Source organism: Euleptes europaea, chromosome 10 (assembly GCF_029931775.1).
Source record: "Euleptes europaea isolate rEulEur1 chromosome 10, rEulEur1.hap1, whole genome shotgun sequence".
Classification (NCBI taxonomy): Eukaryota; Metazoa; Chordata; class Lepidosauria; order Squamata; family Sphaerodactylidae; genus Euleptes; species Euleptes europaea.
Genome location: NC_079321.1, coordinates 24,806,141 through 24,829,921, shown reverse-complemented (window position 1 = coordinate 24,829,921; position 23,781 = coordinate 24,806,141). Strand labels below are relative to the sequence as shown.

At 45.1% G+C, this 23,781-nt stretch overlaps 1 protein-coding gene across 1 annotated transcript; it reads right to left on the bottom strand.

Moving 5' to 3' along the window:
• Positions 1–554: 554 nt before the first annotated feature.
• On the bottom strand, positions 555–14,060 carry NT5C1B (5'-nucleotidase, cytosolic IB). The gene is made up of 6 exons (XM_056856530.1): positions 13,926–14,060; positions 12,978–13,145; positions 6,391–6,520; positions 5,305–5,427; positions 3,422–3,606; positions 555–917 (listed from the first exon to the last, which is right to left on the bottom strand). The coding sequence occupies exons 1-6, from the start codon at positions 14,058–14,060 to the stop codon at positions 555–557; spliced, it is 1,104 nt and encodes a 367-aa protein (XP_056712508.1).
• Positions 14,061–23,781: the final 9,721 nt, after the last annotated feature.

The window sequence follows — 23,781 nt, the reverse complement described above, 5'->3', positions numbered from 1 at the left end:
GCACTGAGACGAACCTGTTCAGAGTTACTAACTCAATGGAGAAGCATCTGCATACTGTTTGAATCAGTGGGGATTTTGAATACTGGATTGCACTTTGTTGATCTGATCCTGAGCTATTCTCATAATCTGCCCTACTGCCTTATGCAAAGGCCTGCTGCATGGGAAACAGCAGACTACATCCAACAATTCAGCAACACAAACAAAACTCCGTACAGAAGGTGCGTATGCGCTACACTGTGCATTTATCTGATAACAGAGGAATGCAAGCATATCGGTGTGCCATTTCAGGGATTCTTGTGGAGCAGAGAGATTAAGTTCAGTGCAGATGTTCCTCTAATATTAAAAATCCCAAACTAGACAGAGGTTGATTAACATTAATCTGTTTAGGAGTTTATAATGTATTTTTAATTGTTTCCAAAAATGTCTGTAGAGTAAAAAAAAGAATCTAGAAATGGATCAAAACACTGGGTGATGCTTTCACAGCATAAGGTTTCTACAGTCTGGGGGGGGGGATTCAGATTAAACAGCACACTGGAAGCTCAAGTGGAAGGGAACTATTTTGGGGCAAGGCTATCTCTGACTTTGGATTTGTGGTACTTCTGCCCAATGCCATATGGCACGTGTGCGGCGACAGTACCCATCTGCCGCGCTCCCTCTATGTGAAACATCTGATCATCAAAAAAAATGTGCGGACTGATTTTTGCTAGGACTGGGCCCTTGGGTGCCCCGGCGAGGAAGAGGGCTTCATCGATCTGCACCCCCCAGCTGCGGAGGGTCTTGAGCACTCTTGCGCCAGAACTGGCGGCACTTCTGGCCGTCACCAGGAAAGTCCTGATTGGGGAATCCAAGCGCTCGTTCTTTGTGTGGAACTTCTTCTGTAGCCTTCCCAGATCTTCCAGGAAACCTTTCAAAGGACCCTGAAAGGCACAATGCATCAGAAGCACACTTAGCGCTTGGCTACCATTGATTTAGAGGAGATCTATGAGGGTTGTAAACAGTCTACAAGCTAAAAAAGACTGAAGAGGTGTGTTTTTTAAATCAAGCAAAAAGGAGGGCAAGAGGGGGTAGAAGGTCCCCCCATATTTAATAGGATTAATGGGCTGGATCCAGACTCCGTGGGATTTCCACCCACAAAGTACAGCTTTCCTACTCCCCTTGGCGGCTGAAATCCTGTTCCTGGGGGTCCCCTCTCCCCCAAGAACAGGATTTCTGGGGGCACTTCAAGTTGCACAGGAGGAGGGAGTCAGGAAAATTATTTTCCAAGGGAAGAAATCCGTGCACACGTGGAAACATCTAGTTTAGATCCAAGCCCATTTCTTTAGCTTGTTAGCCACACTCAGTAATTTGGAGTGGGTTACAACATATTCTTTTAAAGAAACTTTTTAAAACTCTTAAGGTACACACACCCTTTATGTGGCTTTAGGAAAAAGGTGGAACAGCTGTCCACCAACGCTTGACCCAGTATAGATACCAAGCCTTCGATCTACACCCAGATATTTCCAGCCTGCAATGGGGGGGACAAACTCCACACAAACAAAAATGGGATTCATGCATTATTCTCCAATAAAATGTAATGGAGAATGCAGAATGAACATAAGAAAGGTCGTGCTGGATCAGATCAAGGCCCATCAAGTCCAGCAGTCTGTTCACATCGTGGCCAACCAGGTGCCTCTAGGAATCCCACAAACAAGACAACTGCAGCAGCATTATCCTGTCTGTGTTCTACAGCACCTACTAGGCATGCTCCTCTGATCCTGGAGAGAATAGGTATACATCATGACTAGTATCCATTTTTACTAGTAGCCGTTAATACCCCTCTCCTCCATGAACATGTCCACTCCCCCCTTCCAATGCTGCCCCACCCATGTAACTCCTCTACATCCAAGAGATTTAGCTAAAGAATTCAGGATAAGGAGCAGTGGTTTAGTCATAAGAAACGCAGATTTACTGTGAACATCGGGGGAAACCTGCTAACTGTTAAGATTTGCATCGGCTGTGTGTTTGTTTCTGAGCTCAATTTAAGATGCTGGTTTCCACCCATAAGGTCTAGGACCAATGTATCTGAAAAACCACTTCTCCCAAGGCTGTGCCCCACTACCAGTTATATTCTCCACAGCAGCAACTCCTTGCTGTCCTTTGGTGTGGGAAAGTGATGTCAATGGCAGCCCATGCCAAGGCATTTTCCATGGTAGCCCTTACATTGTGGTTTACCTCTAGCCACTGCTAGAGTAAAAAGTAGAGTAAAAAGGTAAAGGTCCCCTGTGCAAGCATGGGGTCATTCCTAACCCATGGGGTGATGTCACATCCCAACGTTTACTAGGCAGACTTTGTTTGCGGGGTGGTTTGCCACTGCCTTCCCCAGTCGTCTTCCCTTTACATAGTGCCCCCTTCTTAACCATGAGACTGTTTCATTCCAAAGAGATTTATCTTTCATTGTTTTGTTGGAATATGTTTGTTTTGAATGGTCTGTTTTGGTTTTGTGTTTCGTTATCTGTGTTGTAAATTCACTGTTGTTGACAGACTGTATGTATGTCACCTTCACTCATGTTTTTTGGGGAAAGGCGGTTTTAAATGTAGAATGTGGTATCTCTTTCTTTGGAGATTAAAAATTTGGACAGTCCTTTATTAGGGACATATCAGGTATCTTGTTTCAGGAAAGGAGGTTGGAATAAAAGCAGACTTGTTTCTCCTCCAGCTATAAGAGTCTATATTCTTCAACAGATATTTCACCGATGCTTCCAATAATTGTTTAGGCAAGATCAGGCAGGGGAGGGGTTGGGGGATGATCCTGCTGGTTAGCAGCAGCTGAATAACATCTTGCCACGTCTGTTTCTCCTTTGCGTCTTGTAGGTATTTACAGCCTGGGTGTGCCTAGATGCATGAGCCAAAGAGCTTTTGTCCTTTGGCTCTTAGCCTGAAGATCATAGCCTAGAATGGGGCAGATCAGCTAGCTGAGAGACAGAAGACTCTGAATTCTCCCAGCGTGGGATAGTGGTTAAGAGCAGTGGTTTGGAGCAGTAGACTCTGATCTGGAGAACTGGGTTTGATTTCCCACTCCTCCACATGAGCGGCAGAGGCTAATCTGGTGAACTCCTCCACACGAAGCCAGCTGGGTGACCTTGAGCAAGTTATAGCTCTGTTAGAGCTTTCTCAGCCCCACCTACCTCACAGGGTGTCTATTGTGGGGAGGGGAAGGGAAGGTGATTGTAAGCTGGTTTGAGTCTCCCTTAAGTGGTTGAGAAAGTCGGCATATAAAAACCAATTCTTCTTCTTCCTCCTCCCCGTGACTTGCCTATATTTGTTGCATTTTTACTGTATTGTCAGCTGCTTTAGATTCCCATTGGTAAGAAAAATGGGGAATACATATATCGTAGTTGTACCTGTTCACAGCCAGGACAGAAAAGGAAATGTGTCACCATACCTGCGCCAGGGGCTTATTCTCGTTCATCTTCTCATGCTCAAAAAACCTGTCCAGGCCATGCTCTTTCACAATGATTTCGGATTCGTCAGAAAACAGAACTGCATCTCCGTCAAAGGCTACTCGGAGCTGCTTATCGTCGTGAGGAACGTTTTTATTCCCTGTAAACAATGTGGCAGCAGCGATCCCTGCAAAAATGTTACAAAAACAGTTGGCTGGATATTCTATGCAAGGTGGGGGTGGAAGTTTTATCCTTGCCCATTCAATAAGAACATAAGAAAAGCCATGCTGGATTAGACCAAGGCCCATCAAGCAGCCTGTTCTCTAGGAAGCCCACAAACAAAACAACTGCAGCAGCATTATCCTGCCTGTGTTCCACAGCATCTAATATATTCGGCATGCTCCTCTGATCCTGGAGAGAGTAGGTATGCATCATGACTAGTATTCATTATGACTAATAGCCACGGATAGCCCTCTCCTCCATGAACATGTCCACTCCCCTCTTGAAGCCTTCCAAATTGGCAGCTACCACCACATCCTGGGGCAGGGAGTTCCACAATTTTACTATATAATTCTTAAATTTCTTCTAGTCAGTATACATAAGTTTGAAGTAGTGGACATTTATAGACTGGGCCACTACTTTCCTGAAACAACTAAACTCAGTTCTATGCATGTTCACTCAGAAGAACCACTGTGTTCAGTTGGGCTTACTCGTAAGTAAATGTGCAAAAGACTGCAGCTTCGTAGCGCTCAGTGGAAATTACTTTCAAGTAGGCATGCAATACCTTGTTCGTTACATGCAATAATACTGGCTACCTGATGGCCCAGTGAAATATACATAGCAAAAAGAAGCACCTAATACTAAATAGACTAGCTATGTGAAAGAATAGTATTCAGCTCACACTATTTATGCAAAAGTGAAATATTATTATGTACAAGTGCAAGAAGCCAACAATAATGGAGATACATGCAACAAAATATATATACAAGGATAAAGTGTAGCTAACAAGCTACTCATACAGATGGTCAGTTTCAACCTGGAAAGTCCTTTGGAGGTAACTACAATAACTTTTCTATTTCTTTCTTCCAGAAAGATAGTGAAATTGAAGCATAGACGCAGCTGGATAACGTCAAAGCTGGGGAGCGCCTTCCGGATGATTTCCATGCTTTCGCTTTCTAGGAGACAGCTTCTTCAGCCAACAGCCTCAATAAAGTAGTTTTTCCTTCAATAAACAGTAAATATTCCTAGCTTGTATGTCTCTCTCTTTTATGCGCCCGGTTGGCTGCTTGATGGCCCAGTGAAATATACAGGCCTACTTAGATATTTCTGACTCTCTGGACCAATACGGCTATGACAACAGATGTTTATAGAATCCTTCTCCTTTCACTTTACACTTTAAAAAGGGGAAATGAAATTTAATTTTTCCTTGACATTATAGAGCGAAAACCTGATGCAACTGACGGATCTATTTGACAGCAGATAACGCAGTATCCGCTTCTCAGAAAGTGTCTATAGCTGTTTTATCCAGGGAGTGATATATTTATTTCGTGCAATATTATTTTGTGGGTATGCTAAAACAATGTGGGCTAGGGAGTCTATTTGATCTGGGAAAATTGGGTTTCGCTTTGGGATCGAGGCCGACATTAAACTTGGGGTAAAACAACATCCACAAATGTGAGGAAAACGCAAGAGGAGAGCAAGGGGGCTGCTAAACGTCGGCAAATGCATGCATAATGAAAACAAAGCCCTGAAATACTCAGCGCTTGATGGTGACGGAAATAACTCATGCATAAAAGGCCTATATAAAATTGCAACCACAATTTCCTGTAGAAGCTACACCCAGTTAATCAGCAATCTTATCACTGAAGCAAATCCCAATACAAACCTGCTTCTATGGCTTCTTGAACCTTTTCAGAGTCAGCAGAAAGGTACAGATTTGTGAGGTATGCCTTCAGGTAACCAACAGGACTCTTCCCTCCAGTCATACAGAACCGTTCGATTAACAGACCTGATTTGGGGGTAAGAAAAGTCCTTGAGAGCTCCGATACAGACGTGGTGGCAGAGTTCCAGTGCAGAAGGAACACAGACCAGTTAACTGAGAGATGGAGCCAATGTTATGCGTTTCAAAATGAAATATGACCTTGTCATCATGCCAGGTTCAATGACATGGGAGGGATCAGCTTAGTGCAGCCATGCAGGATAGTGATATCTAAGCATCAGGAAGAATTTTCCAACAGGGCTAGACATTAGGAAGAATTTTCTAACAGTTAGAGCGGTTCCTTGGTGGAACAGGCTTCCTAGGGAGGTGGTAAATGCTCCTTCCCTGGAGGTTTTTAAACAGAGGCTAGATGGCCATCTGTCAGCAATTGCTGATTGTATGACCTTAGGCAGCTTATGAGAGGGAGGGCATCTTGGCCATCTTCTGGGCATGGAGTAGGGGGTCACTGGGGGTATGGGGGGGAAGAGGTTGTCAATTTCCTGCAGTGTGCAGGGAGTTGAACTAGATGGCCCTGGTGGTCCCTTCCAACTCTATGATTCTGTGATATCACAATGACTACGACGTGGACTATCTCGGACCTTGCATCAGAAGCAGTCCCAAAGGATATATATGGAATAGTAAATGATAAACTGCAATATATTATGACTACTACAGTTTAATAGGCATTGAGTACATTTCATGCTCAGGAAAGCTGCAAAAAACAGTCTGTAATGTTCAGGATTTTTTCATTATGTAACCCTCCCCCTATTTTTCCAGTGGGAAAATTGGAAATATTGAAGGGAAATTGAAAAAAAAAACTTATAAAACATGTTTTCAGAATGAGTAACATATATATAAGATTTGTTTTCAATCCCCCCCTGACACTTCCTGACATGAAAGTCACACAGGGTTGCTCAGAAGACTGCAACATATAAGAGTGGCTGAGCGCATGGCAGCCATGTGCGTGCAGAGAACGTTATCCTTTAGACTCACCATAGTGGTTAATGCTGTTGATCAGTCTCACACCTACTTGGGCATGGTTATTCGTCATCAGCACAATATCAAACAGGTCTTCGTCCTCTGGATAAAGCTCACGGAGCCGGGCGTTGACGTGCTCCAGTGCCTGTGGGTAACACACATATGAGCACACGTGCTAGTTTTGTATGTTTTCCTCCGAAGAGCTGCTTGGCAAGATGGGGTTTCAGCCTAGAAGAATGCACTCGCTGGTCCAACCCGAATATCCTGTTCTATTAATGCCTTGCTTTGGCCTCTCAGTTGGGCCAGCTAGGGTGTGTTACAAGAGGAACAAACCCAACTGGAACCTCTGAGGATTACAGAATGCATTTTACAGTTTTTCCATCAAGAAATGTATAATTCGAGATTTGAACTTTAGTCACACGAGCATGCAGTAAACATCTTAAAGAAGTGAGCAAAACAGAAGTATTGAAGAAGAAAGAAGAAGAGTCGGTTTTTATATGTTGACTTTCTCTACCACTTAAGGAAGAAATCAAACTGCCTACTAATCCCCTTCCCCTCCCCATAACAGAGGCCCTGTGAGGTAGGTGGGGCTGAGAGAGTGTGACTAGCCCAAGGTCACCCCGCTGGCTTCATAGGGCATACTCCCCAAAAGTGTGCTTAGGAGTTCAGGATGCAAGTGTCTTTTAGTGCAAAGGAGTGGTTTTAAGATGCGGAAGTGAAGAGAGAGAAGAAGAGTTAGTTTTTATATGCCGACTTTCTCTACCACTTAAGAATCAAACCGGCTACCAATCACCTTCCCTTCCCCTCCCCACAACAGATACCCTGTGAGGGGGGGCTGAGAGTGTGACTAGGTCACCCAGGTGGCTTCATGTGGAGGAGCAGGGAAACAAATCCAGTTCACCAGATTAGCGTCCGCCGCTCATGTGGAGGAGTGGAGAATCAAACCCAGTTCTCCAGATCAGAGTCCACTGCTCCAAACCACTGCACTTAACCACTACATCATGCTGGCTCTCACCATGCTGGCTAAGAATATGCCCCACAAATTCAAGAATTTATATAATGGTTAGACTTAATTTCAAAAGAGTTCCCTGTTCCTGAAACCACTTTTGATGTGTGACTTTGGTTTCAGTAGCTACATAACAAACTCTTGCAAACTGGGTTGCGAAAGCACAAACCCATTTGGGTATGCAAATGGAAAATTCAGCTGGAGCTAGACTGCACAAGGCTGCCACCCCCTCTCTCTTTGTGAATCAGTGAGGATTATGAAATATGAGGCAATTGCCTGGTAAGTTGCCCTGATGCTGCAAGCAGCAACCAATGAAACTTGCAAAGCAATGACATCATATTGTGTTTATAAGATAGGTGCGAGAGCCAGCGTGGTATAGTGGTTAAGAGTGGCGGGCTCTAATCTGGAGAACCAGGTTCGATTCCCCACTCCTCCACATGAAGCCTGCTGGGTGACCTTGGGCCAGTCACAGTTCTCTCAGAACACTCTCTGCCCACTCAGAGGCAGGTAATGGGAAACCACCTCCAGACGTCTCTTGCCTTGAAAACCCTACAGGGTCACCATAAGTCAGCTGCGACTTGATGGCCCTTTCCATCACCAAGACAGGTGCCAGCTACAGAATTCCTTGAAAAGTCTGATCTGCCCAGGGTGATCCATGCTGACTGGATCAAAAAAGGAACAACTGCTTCAAAAATTCAAAACCAAGGAATAAGAAGTTGCAGAGAAACAATATATATAAATGGATATTATCAAAAGTGAACACAAAATATCTCTGTCCACATAAAAAACCTAGACAAATAAGAAATGCACGATCAACAAAATATCTCTGTACACATAAAAAATCAAAACAGATCAGATTTTTTTTTATAAAAAACAACAACTACTTGTATTAATTTTTTAGGTTTGCATATTGCTACGGAAAACAGCCCAGGAGAGGCTGTGACGAATTGGAGGCATTTATCTCCTCCCCCTTTTTTGTTGTTGTTTGTGTTTGGTTTTTCTTTACCATAACTTGATGGTATCATCGTTTATACGGGATATGAGGTTATTATCTGGTTCTTTTGTTTGTAATGTTGTGTAGTTGATTTTTTTGTTCTGTATGTGTACATATTTAATAAAAAAAAATTTTTTTTTAAAAGAACAGCCCTGGCTCTGTACTCAGTACATATTTCTTGTATCCTAGTAATGTTTCATTGCGGTATATTGCCTATATTTGATGACCCCTGAAGAAGACATGGTCGAAACGCATCTAGTCATGCATTTCTGGGATATTTAGTTGATTGTGCATTTCTGGTTTGTCTTGGGATTTTATGTGGACTCAGATAGTTTGTATTCACTTTTGATAATATACATTTATTTATATTGTTTCACTGCAACTTCTTCAGAGCTAGGCAAGAGTTACCAGGAAGTCACCAGGAAAAAACCCACACAAAGATTTTACTTAGTTACTTAAACTTATTTATAACCTGCCTTTCTACCCAGGAGGGGACCCAAAGAGGCTTACCACATTCTCACGTTCTCGATTTGTTATCACAACAACCCTGTGAGGTGGGATAGATGGAGAGAGTGTGTGACTGGCCGCAGGTCACCCAGCAAGGTCACCGCAGGTCACCCAGAGTGGGGATTCAAACCTGGGTCTCTCAGACCCTAGTCCAAAGAATTAAGGAGAATTCCCTTCTAGGTCAGGAATTAGACATGACGTTTGCCTTCCCGAGTATGAGTTCAAGCTAGCTCTCCAGTCACTTTTGATTGCCGTTTCAGTTTTGTCCCTGTCTCCCCAACCCAGTAATCTTCCATTTTTTAGATGCAACTGCTTCCTCCTCACAGAACCACAAGCTCCTTTTAGAAAGCATGCGCTCATCTAATACTAAATGTGTGCATCCGCACCCACATATATTTCTGAACAAACCTGATGTGCTGTGCTGAAAAAGATGAGGGGTGGTGGAGAGATAGGACTGTGAGCTCGTATGGTTGTAATATTGTGACGTAAAAGGAAAGTGGGTGAATGGCTGCATGGGTACAGTGACGTACATTCTTTTAAAAACTCACAAAGTGAAGGTGTGAAGGGCAGGAGGATGCAAGAAAAGGAACAGCCCTGGAATAGGGATCATGCCAGATATTCTTCAGGTTTGTACCTCTTCAATGAGATAACCAGCTTTCTCAGTCCAGAAATAGATAGCTATTGAGTGCCAGATTATGGAATGCAATGCAGACTGCACCATACGCTTGTGCAATTTTTAGCAATGGATAACTAGACAAAACACCAGTCGATAGGGGGAAAAATGGGAAACACTGCTAAAAAGAGAACACGGCTATACTGAACAGCCTCCTTTGCAGGGACTGTGAACTGAACTAAGAAAAGGCATCAAAATCCCTTTGAATTGCAGCAGAAGCTGGTCACACTGCCCCGGCAAATGCCGAACCAGAGCAGCGTTACTTTTGGAAGCTACTGCATAGGCTTAACAGCACATCAAAGGATTGTAACTATAGTGACATGTTGTTGAGAAACACAGGATGGCTCTAGCACAATACAAAACAAATATGTTTGTGTGCAGTTTTGCTTGCATACAACCTTACTGGGTCTCTGTTGTCCTTTCCAGCCATAATCTGGTAGTTTAATTATAAGGAGAAAGCCATAGATAAAAGCTAAAAGGTAAAAGCTAGAAAAGATTTTGAAGTGTCAGGATGTGTCACTGGCCACCAAGACTAGATTAATGCATGCCAATCTATTTCCTGTTAAAATGTATGGGTGTGAAAGCTGGACAGTGAAGAAAGCTGATAGGAAGAAAATAGATTCCTTTGAAATGTGGTGTTGGAGAAGAGTGTAAAGATACTGTGGACGGCCAAAAAAACAAATCAGTGGGTTATAGATCAAATCAAGTCTAAACTGACCCTAGAAGCTAAAATGACTAAACTGAGGCTATCGTCTTTTGGTCACATCATGAGACGACAAGAGTCACTGGAAAAGACAGTCATGCTAGGAAAAGATGAGGGCAGCAGGAAAAGAGGAAGACCCAACAAGAGATAGACTGACTCAATAAAGGAAGCAATAGCCCTCAATTTGCAAGATCTGAGCAAGAATGTCAAAGATAGGACATTTTGAACGACTTTCATTCATGGGGTCGCCATGGGTCGGAAGCAACTTGATGGCACTTAACCCACACACAAAAGGTAAAGGTAGTCCCCTGTGAAAGCACTGGGTCACCATGGGGTGACATCACATCCCAACGTTTACTAGGCAGACTATGTTTACGGGGTGGTTTGCCATCGCCATCCCCAGTCATCTTCCCTTTCCCCCACAGCAAGCTGGGTACTCATTTTAGCGACCTCGGAAGGATGGAAGGCCGAGTCAACCTTGAGCCAGCTACCTGAAACCGACTTCCATTGGGATCAAACTCAGATTGTGAGCAGAGCTTGGACTGCAGTACTGCAGCTTACCACTCTGCGCCACAGGGCTCTTCAGAAAGCCATAAACCAAGCCCAAAAGATGCACCAAATTCAAAGGGCAGGAGACCCAGTTGCGGGAGGACTGAATCAGTGCTCTAAGATATGCAGAGGTGACATAAGAGAACTTTATAGAAAGTGGTTCCTTACAGCCTACAGCAGGGGTCCCCAAACTTTTATAATCTGCGGGCACCTTTGGGCTTCTGACACCGCAGGGTGGGCGCAGCCACAAAATGGCTGCTGCAGGAGGCGGAGCCAGCTAGTGGCTGCCACAGCTTACTTTCACAGTGAAGATCCTTGAGCTGTGCTGGCAGCTGCTGCAGAACCAATGTTTTAAAAAAATCTCCACAGCCAATCAAATGTCCAATGCCCCAATCAGAAGCCATGTTGGGCAAAAACCCCACCTGGCCTCACCCACTTCTAAAATTACTTGGAGGGCGTCAGGAAAGTTGGGAACCCTGGCCTAGCCAGGTGTTGTTGGGGTTTTGGTTTTTTTTGTTCTCCTTTCCAGTAGAATTCAGCATTACAGTGTCCGGGCTTCAAATGCAACAAGGCAATAGGTGAAACTAAGATACAGTGTGGTACAGTGGTTAGATGGCTGAATCAGAATCTGAGGAACCCTGGTCTGAATCCCTACTCTGCCATGGAAGCGTGATGAGACACCTTGGGCCAGGAACAAATTCTCAGCCTAATCTACCTTGCACGGTTGTTGTGAGGATAAAATGGAGAAGAAGAGAATGATATAAGCTGCTTTGGGTCCCCCAATGGGGAGAAAGGCAAGGTATAAATAAACACATAAAATTAGGGTTTGTTTTCAAATGCTAATAGTTTTATATATCATGAATCAAAATATGAGGGCACTGCAGTTTTTATGCAAGCACAACTGTGAGAGATACACTGATTATAATTCTCACCGTTGGTCTTGGAGAGTTCTTGAAAAAATCAGAAGGATTTTGGAAAATGGTAAACAAGGAACACCTTTTTGAATCTTCATAATAATCCTGTTCTGCAATAAATATTTACTCACTAATTTTGTGACCACCAGCAACACTGGCATTCCAGACTAAGGAGCTGTTGTAGAACTGGTGTAGGTGTGAGAATAAGCTGTGCTCTGACAGGTCCCCAGTTCAAATCTCACCTCTGTGACACAAACGTACTACATCTCACCTACTCCCCGCCTCTGTAATATGGGGATACTAATACAGGGCTACCTCTCAGGGCTGCTGTATATAAAGTACTTTGAACACTGAGAGTGCTATAAAAACTGCCAAGGATTACTGTTTTGTGTGACTGTTTACTGAAATCCATGAGACTAAATGTGCCATTACTTCAAGGAAAGTGGTTTTAGGATTGTACTGTTTACTTTTTAAGAGATTAACTTCTCTGCTCTAGGCCACGCCAGTTTTATAGCTTAGCATCACACATATGGCTTTAAATCTATACTAACAGCTTAGAAAAGGAAGTTTGGTGCTGGAAAGAGGCAAATACTCCCCCCCCCCCCAGAGAGCTAAAGTCAGTGAGGGAGAGGAGCTTGTAGCGTACTGATAAACAGAGCTTGCACATTTTTGTGTTGTTTTAATATCCCACAGAACCTTTTTGAACAAAAGTGACCCAAGGATGCCAGGGAAAGTGATGCCTCTCTTAAACCTACTTTTGATTCTCTTTTAAAAAATATTGTCTACCTCCAGCCCTAGGTGGTTTGAACAAGGAAATCAAGAGATTACAGATTTACATCCTAAATCCAATGGACTCAGAAGGGTGTAACTCTACTTGGGGTGGCACAGTGAGTCATTTGAAAAGTATTAGGCACCACCTTTATCACGGCAGCTTATTCATTTAAAGCGCCGCCTCCTCGCTTAATATGGCCTGGAGCTCTCAGCATCCGACCACTGGTGATGTTGTTTTCAGGGAAGTTCCCTTCCTCTGGCAGAAACCAAGGAGCCATTTCCCCCCTCCCTCCGTGGTGCGTCTCTGACAACAAACTTACGTAACCTCCAGCTCCATTATTTATCAGCTGCTGTAGGCAGCGGGCGAAGCTGGGAAGGAAAGGAGGCCGAAAGATGCCTTTCAGCTCTGCGATGCTGTGAACGGCAGCCCGGGAAGGGAAGGCTGGGCGAACATTTGTGTCCCCCACCCCTCTGTTTTTTTTTACCTTCACAAAGGAAAAAGCCGGCCCAGGCTTCAGCGTGAGGTTCTCATTCGCCTGTTGGTACTCCACGTACTTTTCCACCCCTTGTTCCTCGTAGATCTTCCTCTCTTCCACCATGTCGAAGAGAACCCGGGAGGACACCGCAATGGTGATGGCATTTTGGGGCTTGGGCTACGAGAGAGGATGCATTTTATTTCATTGTTGCAATAAAGGGAATCGGGGCACACGGTGCAGGGATCGCTCAGGAGGGGACGAGGGGGCTCGAAGGGCCCCGTGGCAAGGAGAATGATAACACAAAAGCCACAGAATCGCTTTTTTAAAAAATCCCCACCCACCCGAATGATGCCAGCAACATGCAAGCTTTCGGGTCCCGCAGAACCCTTCGTCAGGCGGGACGCCAAAACGACCACAGGGCCAAGGGGAGGTCGGGGAGGGGGATCTTTCAGGCCGAGGAGATGCCTGGAAGGCAGGAAGTCCGCCTGCCTATACATATGATCTGACAACTCCTCGCCTCCGTAGAGCTTTTTGCTTGGCTAGATTGAACGCTAACCCTTCTATGGTAATGCAGGGCCGAATTCTGAATAGGCCATACTCAGACAGGATCTGCCCTTGCTCTTCTGGCTCCATTGACGCATTGGCCCAGGCCCATTTGGAATGCCGCTTTCATGAGGAACTTCGATTGCATTTTATTTCCCCCCTTTTAACACACAAATCCAATGCCTCTGTGACTGACATAATGCCTTTTTTTTACTAAGCGATAGGGGACCCCCCCCCCCCAAGGCTACCTCGTCAGTGGCAAGATTTGTTTCAATCCTTGTATCCCTCCAACAGTAGATATTTGCTGCTCAAGATCAATGGATCAAGGAGCTTCTAAGGGATAAAAGGAAGGGGAAGGAAGGGCAGGGCAGGAAAGAGCCTTGAAGCCCCCCCCCCGCCCCATGGGTCACTCACAGGCCGGGGTCTCCTGAGGCTGGTGAAGCTCTCGTAGGCAGCCTTGGCCGCTTCCCAGTCCTGCTCGGCCCCGGCGACTTCCTCCTCGCCTGCCTCCCCCTTGGCGGCGCCGGGCTGCTCCTGGGAGCCGCTCATGGTCCTGGCTGCCGGCGGCGACGGGCCACGGAGGCCGGGCGCTCTCTGCGGGCCCGGGGAGACAAAAGGGGGCGGGGGGTCAACGGGGAGGGGGGGCGGGCCGGCGTGTCCCCGCCTCCGCGCCTCTAGGCGGGAAGTGGCCGCCCCGGGGCGAGTTGCGCTTCGGGCTCGCTGGGGCCGCGCCCAGGCGCGCCGTCGGAGCGCGGCGCCTCCCTCCAGGGTCGCAGCCGCGGAGGATGGAGAGGGAAATTAAGAATACGAAACTGTGCACCCAGCGAAAGGGCAGGATGTTGCAAAGGGAACCACAACGCATGCACAGGACAGGGCAGCTCCCCAGGGCTGCTCGGGGCTCCGCAAAAGGGATCACAAAGTTTTATCAGTCAAGGTCAAGAATTATCTCCAGAGGGAGCGCGAGACGAGAACGCGGCCCGGATGACCTGGCGCTTTCGCTGCCGCGGTAGCCGCTGCTTCAGTCATTCGTCTTGAAGTTCATACGCGGTTGATTCTTAACTGTAGAATAAAGATTCTCCGAAAACGGCTCTGCTCTCTTCCAAAATGCTAGTGGGCGGGGGCTGAGAGAACGGTGACTAGCCCAAGGTCACCCAGCAAGGCTGCTCGCTTCCAAAATGCTAGTGGGCGGGGGCTGAGAGAACGGTGACTAGCCCAAGGTCACCCAGCAAGGCTGCTCGCTTCCAAAATGCTAGTGGGCGGGGGCTGAGAGAACGGTGACTAGCCCAAGGTCACCCAGCAAGGCTGCTCGCTTCCAAAATGCTAGTGGGCGGGGGCTGAGAGAACAGTGACTAGCCCAAGGTCACCCAGCTTCCAAAATGCTAGTGGGCGGGGCGGAGAGAACGGTGACTGGCCCAAGGTCACCCAGCAAGGCTGCTCGCTTCCAAAATGCTAGTGGGTGGGACTGAGAGAACGGTGACTAGCCCAAGGTCACCCAGCAAGGCTGCTCGCTTCCAAAATGCTAGTGGGCGGGGCTGAGAGAACGGTGACTAGCCCAAGGTCACCCAGCAAGGCTGCTCGCTTCCAAAATGCTAGTGGGGAGGGGGCTGAGAGAACAGTGACTAGCCCAAGGTCACCCAGCTTCCAAAATGCTAGTGGGCGGGGCGGAGAGAACAGTGACTAGCCCAAGGTCACCCAGCAAGGCTGCTCGCTTCCAAAATGCTAGTGGGTGGGGCTGAGAGAATGGTGACTAGCCCAAGTTCACCCAGCAAGGCTGCTCACTTCCAAAATGCTAGTGGGCGGGGCGGAGAGAACGGTGACTTGCCCAAGGTCACCCAGCTGGCTTTGTGTGTAGGAGTGGGGAAACCAATCCGGTTCACCGGATTAGCCTCCGCTCATGTGGAGGAGTGGGGAATCGAACCCGGTTCTCCAGATCAGACTCCACCGCCCCGAACCACCGCTCTTAACCAGTGCACCACGCTGGCACTTTTTAGTTTTAGATTTGTTTGGAATAGTGCCGTGCGCTTAGAATCAGACCTAAACAGACCCTGCCTATTAGTTATTGTAACTAACTAATCCAAAATGGAAAACTATCAACATTCAGCATTGCGGGGGGGGGGGGGAGTTAAGGCCCAGACTTCCTGGGGGGGGGGTCAGGATCTCTCAACATCTTCTGTTTCGTGGGACAACACTAATCTGCAACTCCTTTTCACTGCTGCAAAGCTCAGCCCTTCCTGCTGCTATCGGCAACAGTAAAGAAAAAAGACAGGCAGCCTCCTGTCCATGTGATAGCTGAGAGACTCCTTTGTAAAAGTGAAACGCACTGTGGCTCAGGGAAGCTTAACCCAGCGTGTTGACGCCTCTTTTTACAGGGTTTGAAGTTTTTCCCCCCCCTGCCAGCCACACTCTGCTCCTGTCAGTCACATGAATGCATGAAGCTGCCTTACACTGAATCAGACCTTTGGCCCATCAAAGTTGGTATGGTCTGCTCAGACCGGCAGCGGCTCTCCAGGGTCTCAGGCGGAGATCTTGCACATCACCTACTTGCCTAGTCCCTTTAACTGGAGATACCAGGGGTTGAACCGGGGACCTTCTGCATGCCAAGCAGATGCTCTTCCACTGAGCCATGCCCCCTCCCCCTTTAGTATAGTACAAAGTAGCTGGACCAATGGCGTAAGGCAGCTTAATATGTAGGATAACTGCACTTAGGATGGCACTGTTCAGGAGAAAAGTAGGATACAGATATCTAAATAAATAATGTGAGCATGTACTATGAGTAAAACCCTTTTTGAAAAACAAAATTCTGGAAAGCTTTGCTCTTTGGAATGCTTCTGACTTTTTGAGTGATGTCTTTTAACATAAATGCTTTCCTAAGTAAACCAAGTTTCTTACATTAGGGTGCTTACTAGATCAGGTGCGATAACCAGGAGGACCTAAAGAATAAAAACTGGGGCTGTATATTTCCATTTGACCTTCCTGAAAATCCCACATGGCTCTTTTGGGGGGATGCATTTGACCACTGGGCATTAGATTAACAAAATGCCTTGATCAACATAGGGCAAATCTTATGATCACTCGAGGGCTAGATTATTCTGTTCCCATGCTGGAAAAATATTTCTCTGATGTGTTCCCGAACATTTTAATGGCTTTCTTGAATTCATTCTTGGAAACAGACTCTCTGAGTAAAGAAAGAGCAGCCTTATCCTGTGGGCTTGAAAAACATCGTAGAGCATTGTGTCAAATTGATTTTAATTCTTAAGAAATAATGCGCTTGTACAACAGACTAGAGGTAATTTGGGGGGGGGACTTCCATGGTATAATCACACAGAAGATACCAGAAGCAAACACTTTGGCTGTAACTACTGTCATTATGAGAAGGCCTCGTGCCAGGCAGATCTCTTCGAATCAAGTTATACTGCATCCAAATCCTTGGAGAAAAAGTTTTGGCTGGCCCAAAGCTATAAAATTGGTCGGTGTCTTTTCCAATATTTATTTGGATACGTTAAGCACCATGAGTAATCTTCTGTATTTAAAATAAAACCTAGAAGGCCGTAATTGGTAGAAATGGTTTGGAAGTGTCTCTGGAACTCAGTACTTCTTTTCCAGTGGTTGTGATGATGGATAGCAATAATGCTCTGTGACAGGGGAAACAGCATGCTTGTTTGATGATCCATTCTCACTGCGATGTTCTGTGTGGTGGTTTCGAAGAGCCAAAAACAGTTCACACATAGCCAAATTGGGGGTGGTGAATTGGAACTCTGCTGAAGTCCAGGATTTTTCATACAATGCATAGTTAAATTGTGGAACTCCCTGCCCCAAAATGTGGTGATGGCTGCCAACTTGGAAGGCTTTAAGAGGGGAGTGGACTTGTTCATGGAGGAAAGGGGTATTCATGGCTACTAGTTAAAATGGATACTAGTCACAATGCATACCTATTCTCTCCAGGAGGAGCATGCCTATTATTTTGGGTGCTGTGGAACATAGGCGGGATGGTGCTGCTGCAGTCGTCTTGTTTGGGGGCTTCCTAGAGGCACTTGGTTGGCCACTGTGTGAACAGACTGCTGGACTTGATGGGCCTTGGTCTGATCCAGCATGGCTTTTCTTATGTTCTTATGTTCTTATTGAGCAAGTCTGGACTGAATGTTGCATGTGGCCTAAAATAATTACACTGAACTTCCCTACAGGATGGGATCAGTCTGGATCCACGTGGTTCTCACATCCAAACTAGAAAATTACTGTGTTCATCTGAATAGGCCTGGTCTCATTTCTTTCATCTGAAATTACTTCCAGGTAAGGATAGATCTACATGACTGAAGGTGGGCTGAAATAGAGAGTGGGATAAATGTGGGCCAATGTTTTAATTTTTATTTTTTACATATTTATTCTCTTCTTTTCTTCCCAACAAAGACCCAAAGCAGCATACAACACTGTCTTCCTCCATTTTAGCCTTACAACAACAGTCTTGTGAGGGTGGCTAGGCTGAGAGAGAGAATAATGGCCCACAGTCACCTGGCAAGCTTCCATGACAGTGGGGATTTGAACCTGGGTCTCCTAGACCCTAATCCAACTGCAATGTGGTGCAGCATTTGCCTGATTCAGTTACTATGTGTGCCCAAACCCCACTTTCCCTCTCAATGACTGTTCCTACCAAGCTGCCAATATGGATTCTCAGAAACCTTTGTGGATAGGGTTGCCAATCTCCAGGTACTAGCTGGAGATCTCCTGCTATTACAACTGATCTCCAGCCGATACAGATCAGTTCACCTGAAGAAAATGGCCGCTTTGGCAATTGGACTCTATGGCATTGAAGTCCCTCCCCTTCCCAAACCCCACCCTCCTTAGGCTCTGCCCCCTAAACCTCCCACCGGTTGCTAAGAGGGACCTTGCAATTTTGTGGAGTCTCAGCAGACTGAAAATAAATTAAAACTGATCACCCAAACTAGCTAAATACGGCTGAGCTCTCTCTCTCTCTCTCTCTCAATTATATAAATATATTCATCCTATTTTTGAAAATAGTAGTATTTGATGTGGCATAGGAACAGAGAGAGTTTAAAATATATTATTATAAACTCTCTCTGTTACTATGCCACATTAAATACTTAAATTTAAAATATAAATTTAATAATAAAAGCATTTTGAACTCAGACTCAAACACATGGAAGAATGAAGTGAAATCACTAAAAAAATAGCCTTATCATAATATTAGACTTGGACTGAATGGTGGATGGACCAGCTACTCAGTCTACGGCTCCAATGCTTCCATGATCTTAAATTTACTTAATTCTGTGTTGTGTTGGGAGTCTAGGTCTCCCTGGGCCCATAACAGAACCACCTCCAAATGCACTGCAATAGGGAGAGGAAGACAGTTTTTTTCTTCAGGAAGACTCGTTATTCTTTTAAAAAATTATTACTATGTTCTATGTGATGGTTTATTACATTTTTTCAAAAGCTCAGGTTCCACTCTATCATCATTTTCATAGTTTCATATTATGACTAAAATAATAATAATAATGTAGTAGCATAGCATCTGGTGTTCCTAGTGAATGGTGCTGCCTGCATAAGGATGAAGAGGGAGACAGAAAGCTGCTAAATCTTAGCAACAAAGGGAGACATGAACACATGAAGCTGCCTTATACTGAATCAGACCCTTGGTCCATCAAAGTTGGTATTGCCTACTCAGACCGGCAGTGGCCCTCCAGGGTCTCATGCAGGGGTCTTTCACATCACCTACATGCCTAGTCCCTTTCACATCACCTACATGCCGGGAATTGAATCTGGGACCTTCTGCATGCCAAGCAAATGCTCTACCACTGAGCCACAGCCCCATGAACTGGAACATAAATGTAAGATGGCTATGATTACTTTAACATTTACATTTATTCTTTGTCATATTTCTATCACTTGTGAGTTCAGGGGTGGGGCTGAAATGCGTGGGATCTTTCCCAAGGCTCCTTAAGTCTGGAGCCAGCGTAGCATAGCAGACTGTAGAAATCACTGCTGAGAACCTGCTACACACATATGCAATAATTTATTCTAGACCTAGGACTTCTTGTTGTAGAACACTAGATAATCCTAGGGGGTTCACTGCCTTCTGGATTCTCTTTTCTCCTTACAGAGAGTCTAACTCTCACCTTTCTCTTCTCTTCTAGGCGCCTGTGGGCTTGGCTCAGCTCCTCATCAGTTTTGGCCCCAGCCCCTTCATCCAGGGTCTCTCTGGGGAAGAGAAAACAAAAATCCTTCTGAATGCATCTTCTATATACCTATTTCTCAAGCATGGGCCAATCTGTGGATATCTGAATCCACTGATCCTGCCCACACTGAAAGAAAGAAGATTTTTGTCCAAACTTGGATGACTTCCCCAAGGTTTGCAGAGCAATCTTAAAGCTAAAAAATAAAAATAAACATAAAAAATAACATTGGGAGAGTTTTAAACCCCGCCCCCAAAACAAAAAAAATCTGCACATGCACAGAGTACTTACCAGACAATGTGGCTCCCAAGGACTGGGGTAAGGGGAAATACGGGGAAAAGAAAGGATTGCCAGTGAAGGGGGGGGGGAGAAAAAAATGGGGGAAGACTGACATAGGTTGTTTATGCATGGGACTTTTACCTGCGATTCGTTGCTTGCTGGACCCACACTTTCCTGTTGGAAATCTATGCACCAGCAGTCTCCAAGCTCAAATCAAATCCCCGCCCCTTTAAATGCTGCTTTGTAATTGGCTTACTTTGTAGAGCTTACTGTGAGAGAAAATCCCCCCCAAACCTCAATTGCTGCATAAAAAAGCATTTTAAAGACAAAAAATGGAGCAATCTGAAGCCGGGGGAGAGAGATCCAAGCCTCAGTTTTAAAAAGCCTTTCTTCTGCTCAGAAAGAGCTCTGAGGAAGCAGGAAGCATTTGAATCCCCACCTCTTTACATGCTGCTTTGTAATTGGCTGTGAGCGAAACCAGGCTTGTGTGTCCCGTGCTTTGCCTTATGCATGGGGATTTCACCTGGGTTTAGCTCAGGGGAGATGGAAGAATCGGGTTAACAGAGGAACAGGAAGTCCCGGGATTGGTGAGGGCTGGCAGCAAGGTCGTCTCTAACGGATGGAAAACTCATGCATAACTCCAAGGAACAACCAAGACAGACCGGGGGCAAACGTAAGTGAAAGTCCTCATGCATAAACAGCCATAAAAGGGGCGTGAGGAAAGATTGATAGATAAGGGGTCAGGCAGAAAGAGAGGGGAGAGCATTGACAGAGAAGGGGAAGGAAGCAAAAGGCGAAGGGGTTCCCCTCTCCCACAAGTTTGTTGTGGGCCACCACTTGTCTCTTCTGTTTCTGAAACATTTATTTTCAGCTTTATTGCCTGGTCTTGAAGGCAACACTGGTTGGTGAAACTATTCTCAGACACAGATATTGAACCTGTACTGTAGGTTGAGATGGAATATGACTTGGTACTTTATCAAAGCATTCATTTCAAGCTATATGAATGTATATCATCTCTGTTATAGTGGCTTCCGCAGGTTCAAATCATGCACCGCTGTAGAGGTCAGTGAGTGATCTTCAGCCAACTGTTCACTTTCAATAAGTTGTAAGGATAAAATGGGAAAAGGAGAACCATGTACATCATCCTGAGCTCTTTGGGTGTAGAGTTGGGATAAAACTGATTTTATTTAATTGCAGTTAGTACTCAGTCACTGAAATCATCTACTGAACTGGTCAAAGACCCATAATGCATCACTCAGCCCAGGTGAAATCTCCGTGCGTAAGGCAAAGTGCAGGACATGCAAGCTTAGTTTCGCTCACAGCCAATTACAAAGCAGCATGCCCAGAGGCAGGGATTCAAATATTTCCTGCTTCCTGGGAGCTCTTTCTGAGCAGAAAAAATACTTTTTTAAAACTGAGGCTTGGATTTCTCCCCCTCCCCCTTCTTTTCAGATTGCTCCATTTTTTGTTTTATGTTCTTAAAATGCTTTTTTTTAAAAAAATGCTTTTTAATGCATCAGTTGGGTTGGGGGGAGAAGGAACTTTTCTCTCGCTACAGCCAATTACGAAGCAGCATTTAAAGGGGTGGGGATTTGATTTGAGCTTGGAGACTGCTGGTGCATAGACTCCCGACAGGAAAGTGTGGATCCAGTGAGCAACAAACCTCAGGTAAAACTATCCATGAATAAACGACCATTGTTGTTATCCCCAAATGAGCCACACTGAGAAACAATATTGCTGTTCATCGGTTCTTTTAGGTTATCCGGGCTGTGTGACCGTGGCCTTGGTATTTTCTTTCCTGACATTTCGCCAGCAGCTGTGGCAGGCATCTTCAGAGGAGTAACACTGAAGGACAGTGTCTCTCAGTGTCAAAGTGTGTTGGAAGAGTAATATATATAGACAGAAGGGGGTTGGGTTTGATCTGAGTCATTGTCCTGCAAAAGTATCAAAGGTAATGTGCTGATCATTGTCCTGTAAGTATCAAGGTAATGTGCTAATTAGGGTGTGGTATGTTGATGTGGAACCACTGTATCCTGAAGTGATCTGTTAACATGGGGAATCCAAAGCTAATCTGCATGGCTATTGTGGACTGTAGTCTTTGTTAGTGTGGAGATTTCAGGACAGGAAGCCAAGCCTTATTCATTCTTAAACTCTCTTCTTTTCTGTTAAAGTTGTGCTGCTATTTATGAATTTCAATGGTTTCTCTGTGCAATCTGACAAAATAGTTGGTAGGATTGTCCAGTATTTCAGTGTCTTGGAATAAGACTCTGTGTCCTGTTTGGGTCAGTCCATGTTCAGGACTGTTATATTGCTGTTATTTCTAAATATTTTGCTTTGCTGTGAAAAATATCCTATACCTCATTATTTATTTCCTGTGGCAATCATTAATGGAACTATGTCTGCATAGCTGTTCATCTGACTTCCCTTTTCATGTTCCCCAAATGAAAAGTGGAGTATGAGAGAATGTGGGGTCGCCAGAACCATTTCTGATTTCTCTTCTGGGATCAAGAAAGTCTGCAGAATATATTATAGGTCACTGTTTTGAATGGGTGGGCAAGCATGCTCATTAAGGTTACCAATCACAGAAATAAGTCTGGAAGAAGGAGGTTGGTCATAGTGGAGGGGATTGTTCCACTTACATTCTCAAACCCATTCAGAAATAGTGATAGTTTCTTGACAGCCTTCGATATGTTATCAAGTTTCTCACAGTTGATTTTTTGGTAAACCCAGTTTAACACTGATACACGTTAGCCCAGTTTAAAACAGTGATACGTATTAGCTCTTATTAAAATTACCATTCTGTGAAACAGTATGAAAATATGTCTTTGAAGTGTCTAAAACAAACATTTCCTGCATGTTTCCTAAGCAGTACTTTGCCAGAAGGCACTGAGAACCAGCCAGCTGTCACTGAGATTATTAACAGTGCAATCCTAAACCAAGTTACTCTGCTCTAAATCTAATGAAGTCAATGGGTTTTGAAGGGTGTAAATCTGTTTAGGATTTATTTGTTTGCTTTCTCTAGCTGAACGTTTTGCATAAACTGAAGATGGCAGGCCTGAACTTGCTTTTTTGATTGCCTTATCAAGAAGAGCCAGCCCAAGACCTATTGGTGCATGGTCAAGAAATTCCAAATGGCCTCTCCCTGGTGATAATGTTCTGAAAAAACAAGCTCAGTAACTAATGATCTGCAGTTCTTTGCTGGTACCCAAAGGCTGGTCATCCTGCCTAGTGGTAGAACTTGCTGTCAAGGAATTGAGTATCCACAATTCCTTGGTCAAGCAATTCTTTGGTCCAGGCCTGAATATGGGCCTGTTTGAAGTCTACGTCAGAGGCAAATTGGTATGTAAAGGGTGTCAAAAAGCCCCAAGAAGATTTCATACCTCCGAGATAGTGTACAGCTGGGAACAATTCCAAGGTTGAAAAGCGATTAGGAAAACTGCTAGCTCAGCTAACGAACACCACCTGGCCGTGGTGGAGCCAGATTGGCTGATGAGTTTGCTCCAATCTGGATCCACAAGTATAGCAACTATGTCTTTCAGCTACTGAAGCGGGTAGTTCTCGGGGTGCTAAGCGGGCACTAGAGACTATCACCACCTTACCTTCATGTTGCCGGAAGGACTGCGGTCATTTTCCACGCTGAATGATATTTTGGATACCGAGACTGGTGAGGTCCGGGGGAATGGAATGTAACCCAGCTAATTGCTTGTATGTTAACATCTGCTATGCCTGAAACCTTACCGTATAGGTAGAACCTTTATTTTAGCTTTGTTGTTTTATTGCTGTGCTTATGACTATGCAAACTGGAA

Bases quoted from the DNA above. Each gene is read 5' to 3' on its own strand.
- NT5C1B (XM_056856530.1), bottom strand. From the start codon at position 14,060: ATGAGCGGCTCCCAGGAGCAGCCCGGCGCCGCCAAGGGGGAGGCAGGC. The intron at 6,521-12,977 runs GTAAAAAAAAAC...TGTTACCCACAG, and splicing joins CGGCTTTTTCCTTTGTGAAG to GCACTGGAGCACGTCAACGC. The intron at 918-3,421 runs GTATGGTGACAC...TGTGCCTTTCAG, and splicing joins AGAATAAGCCCCTGGCGCAG to GGTCCTTTGAAAGGTTTCCT.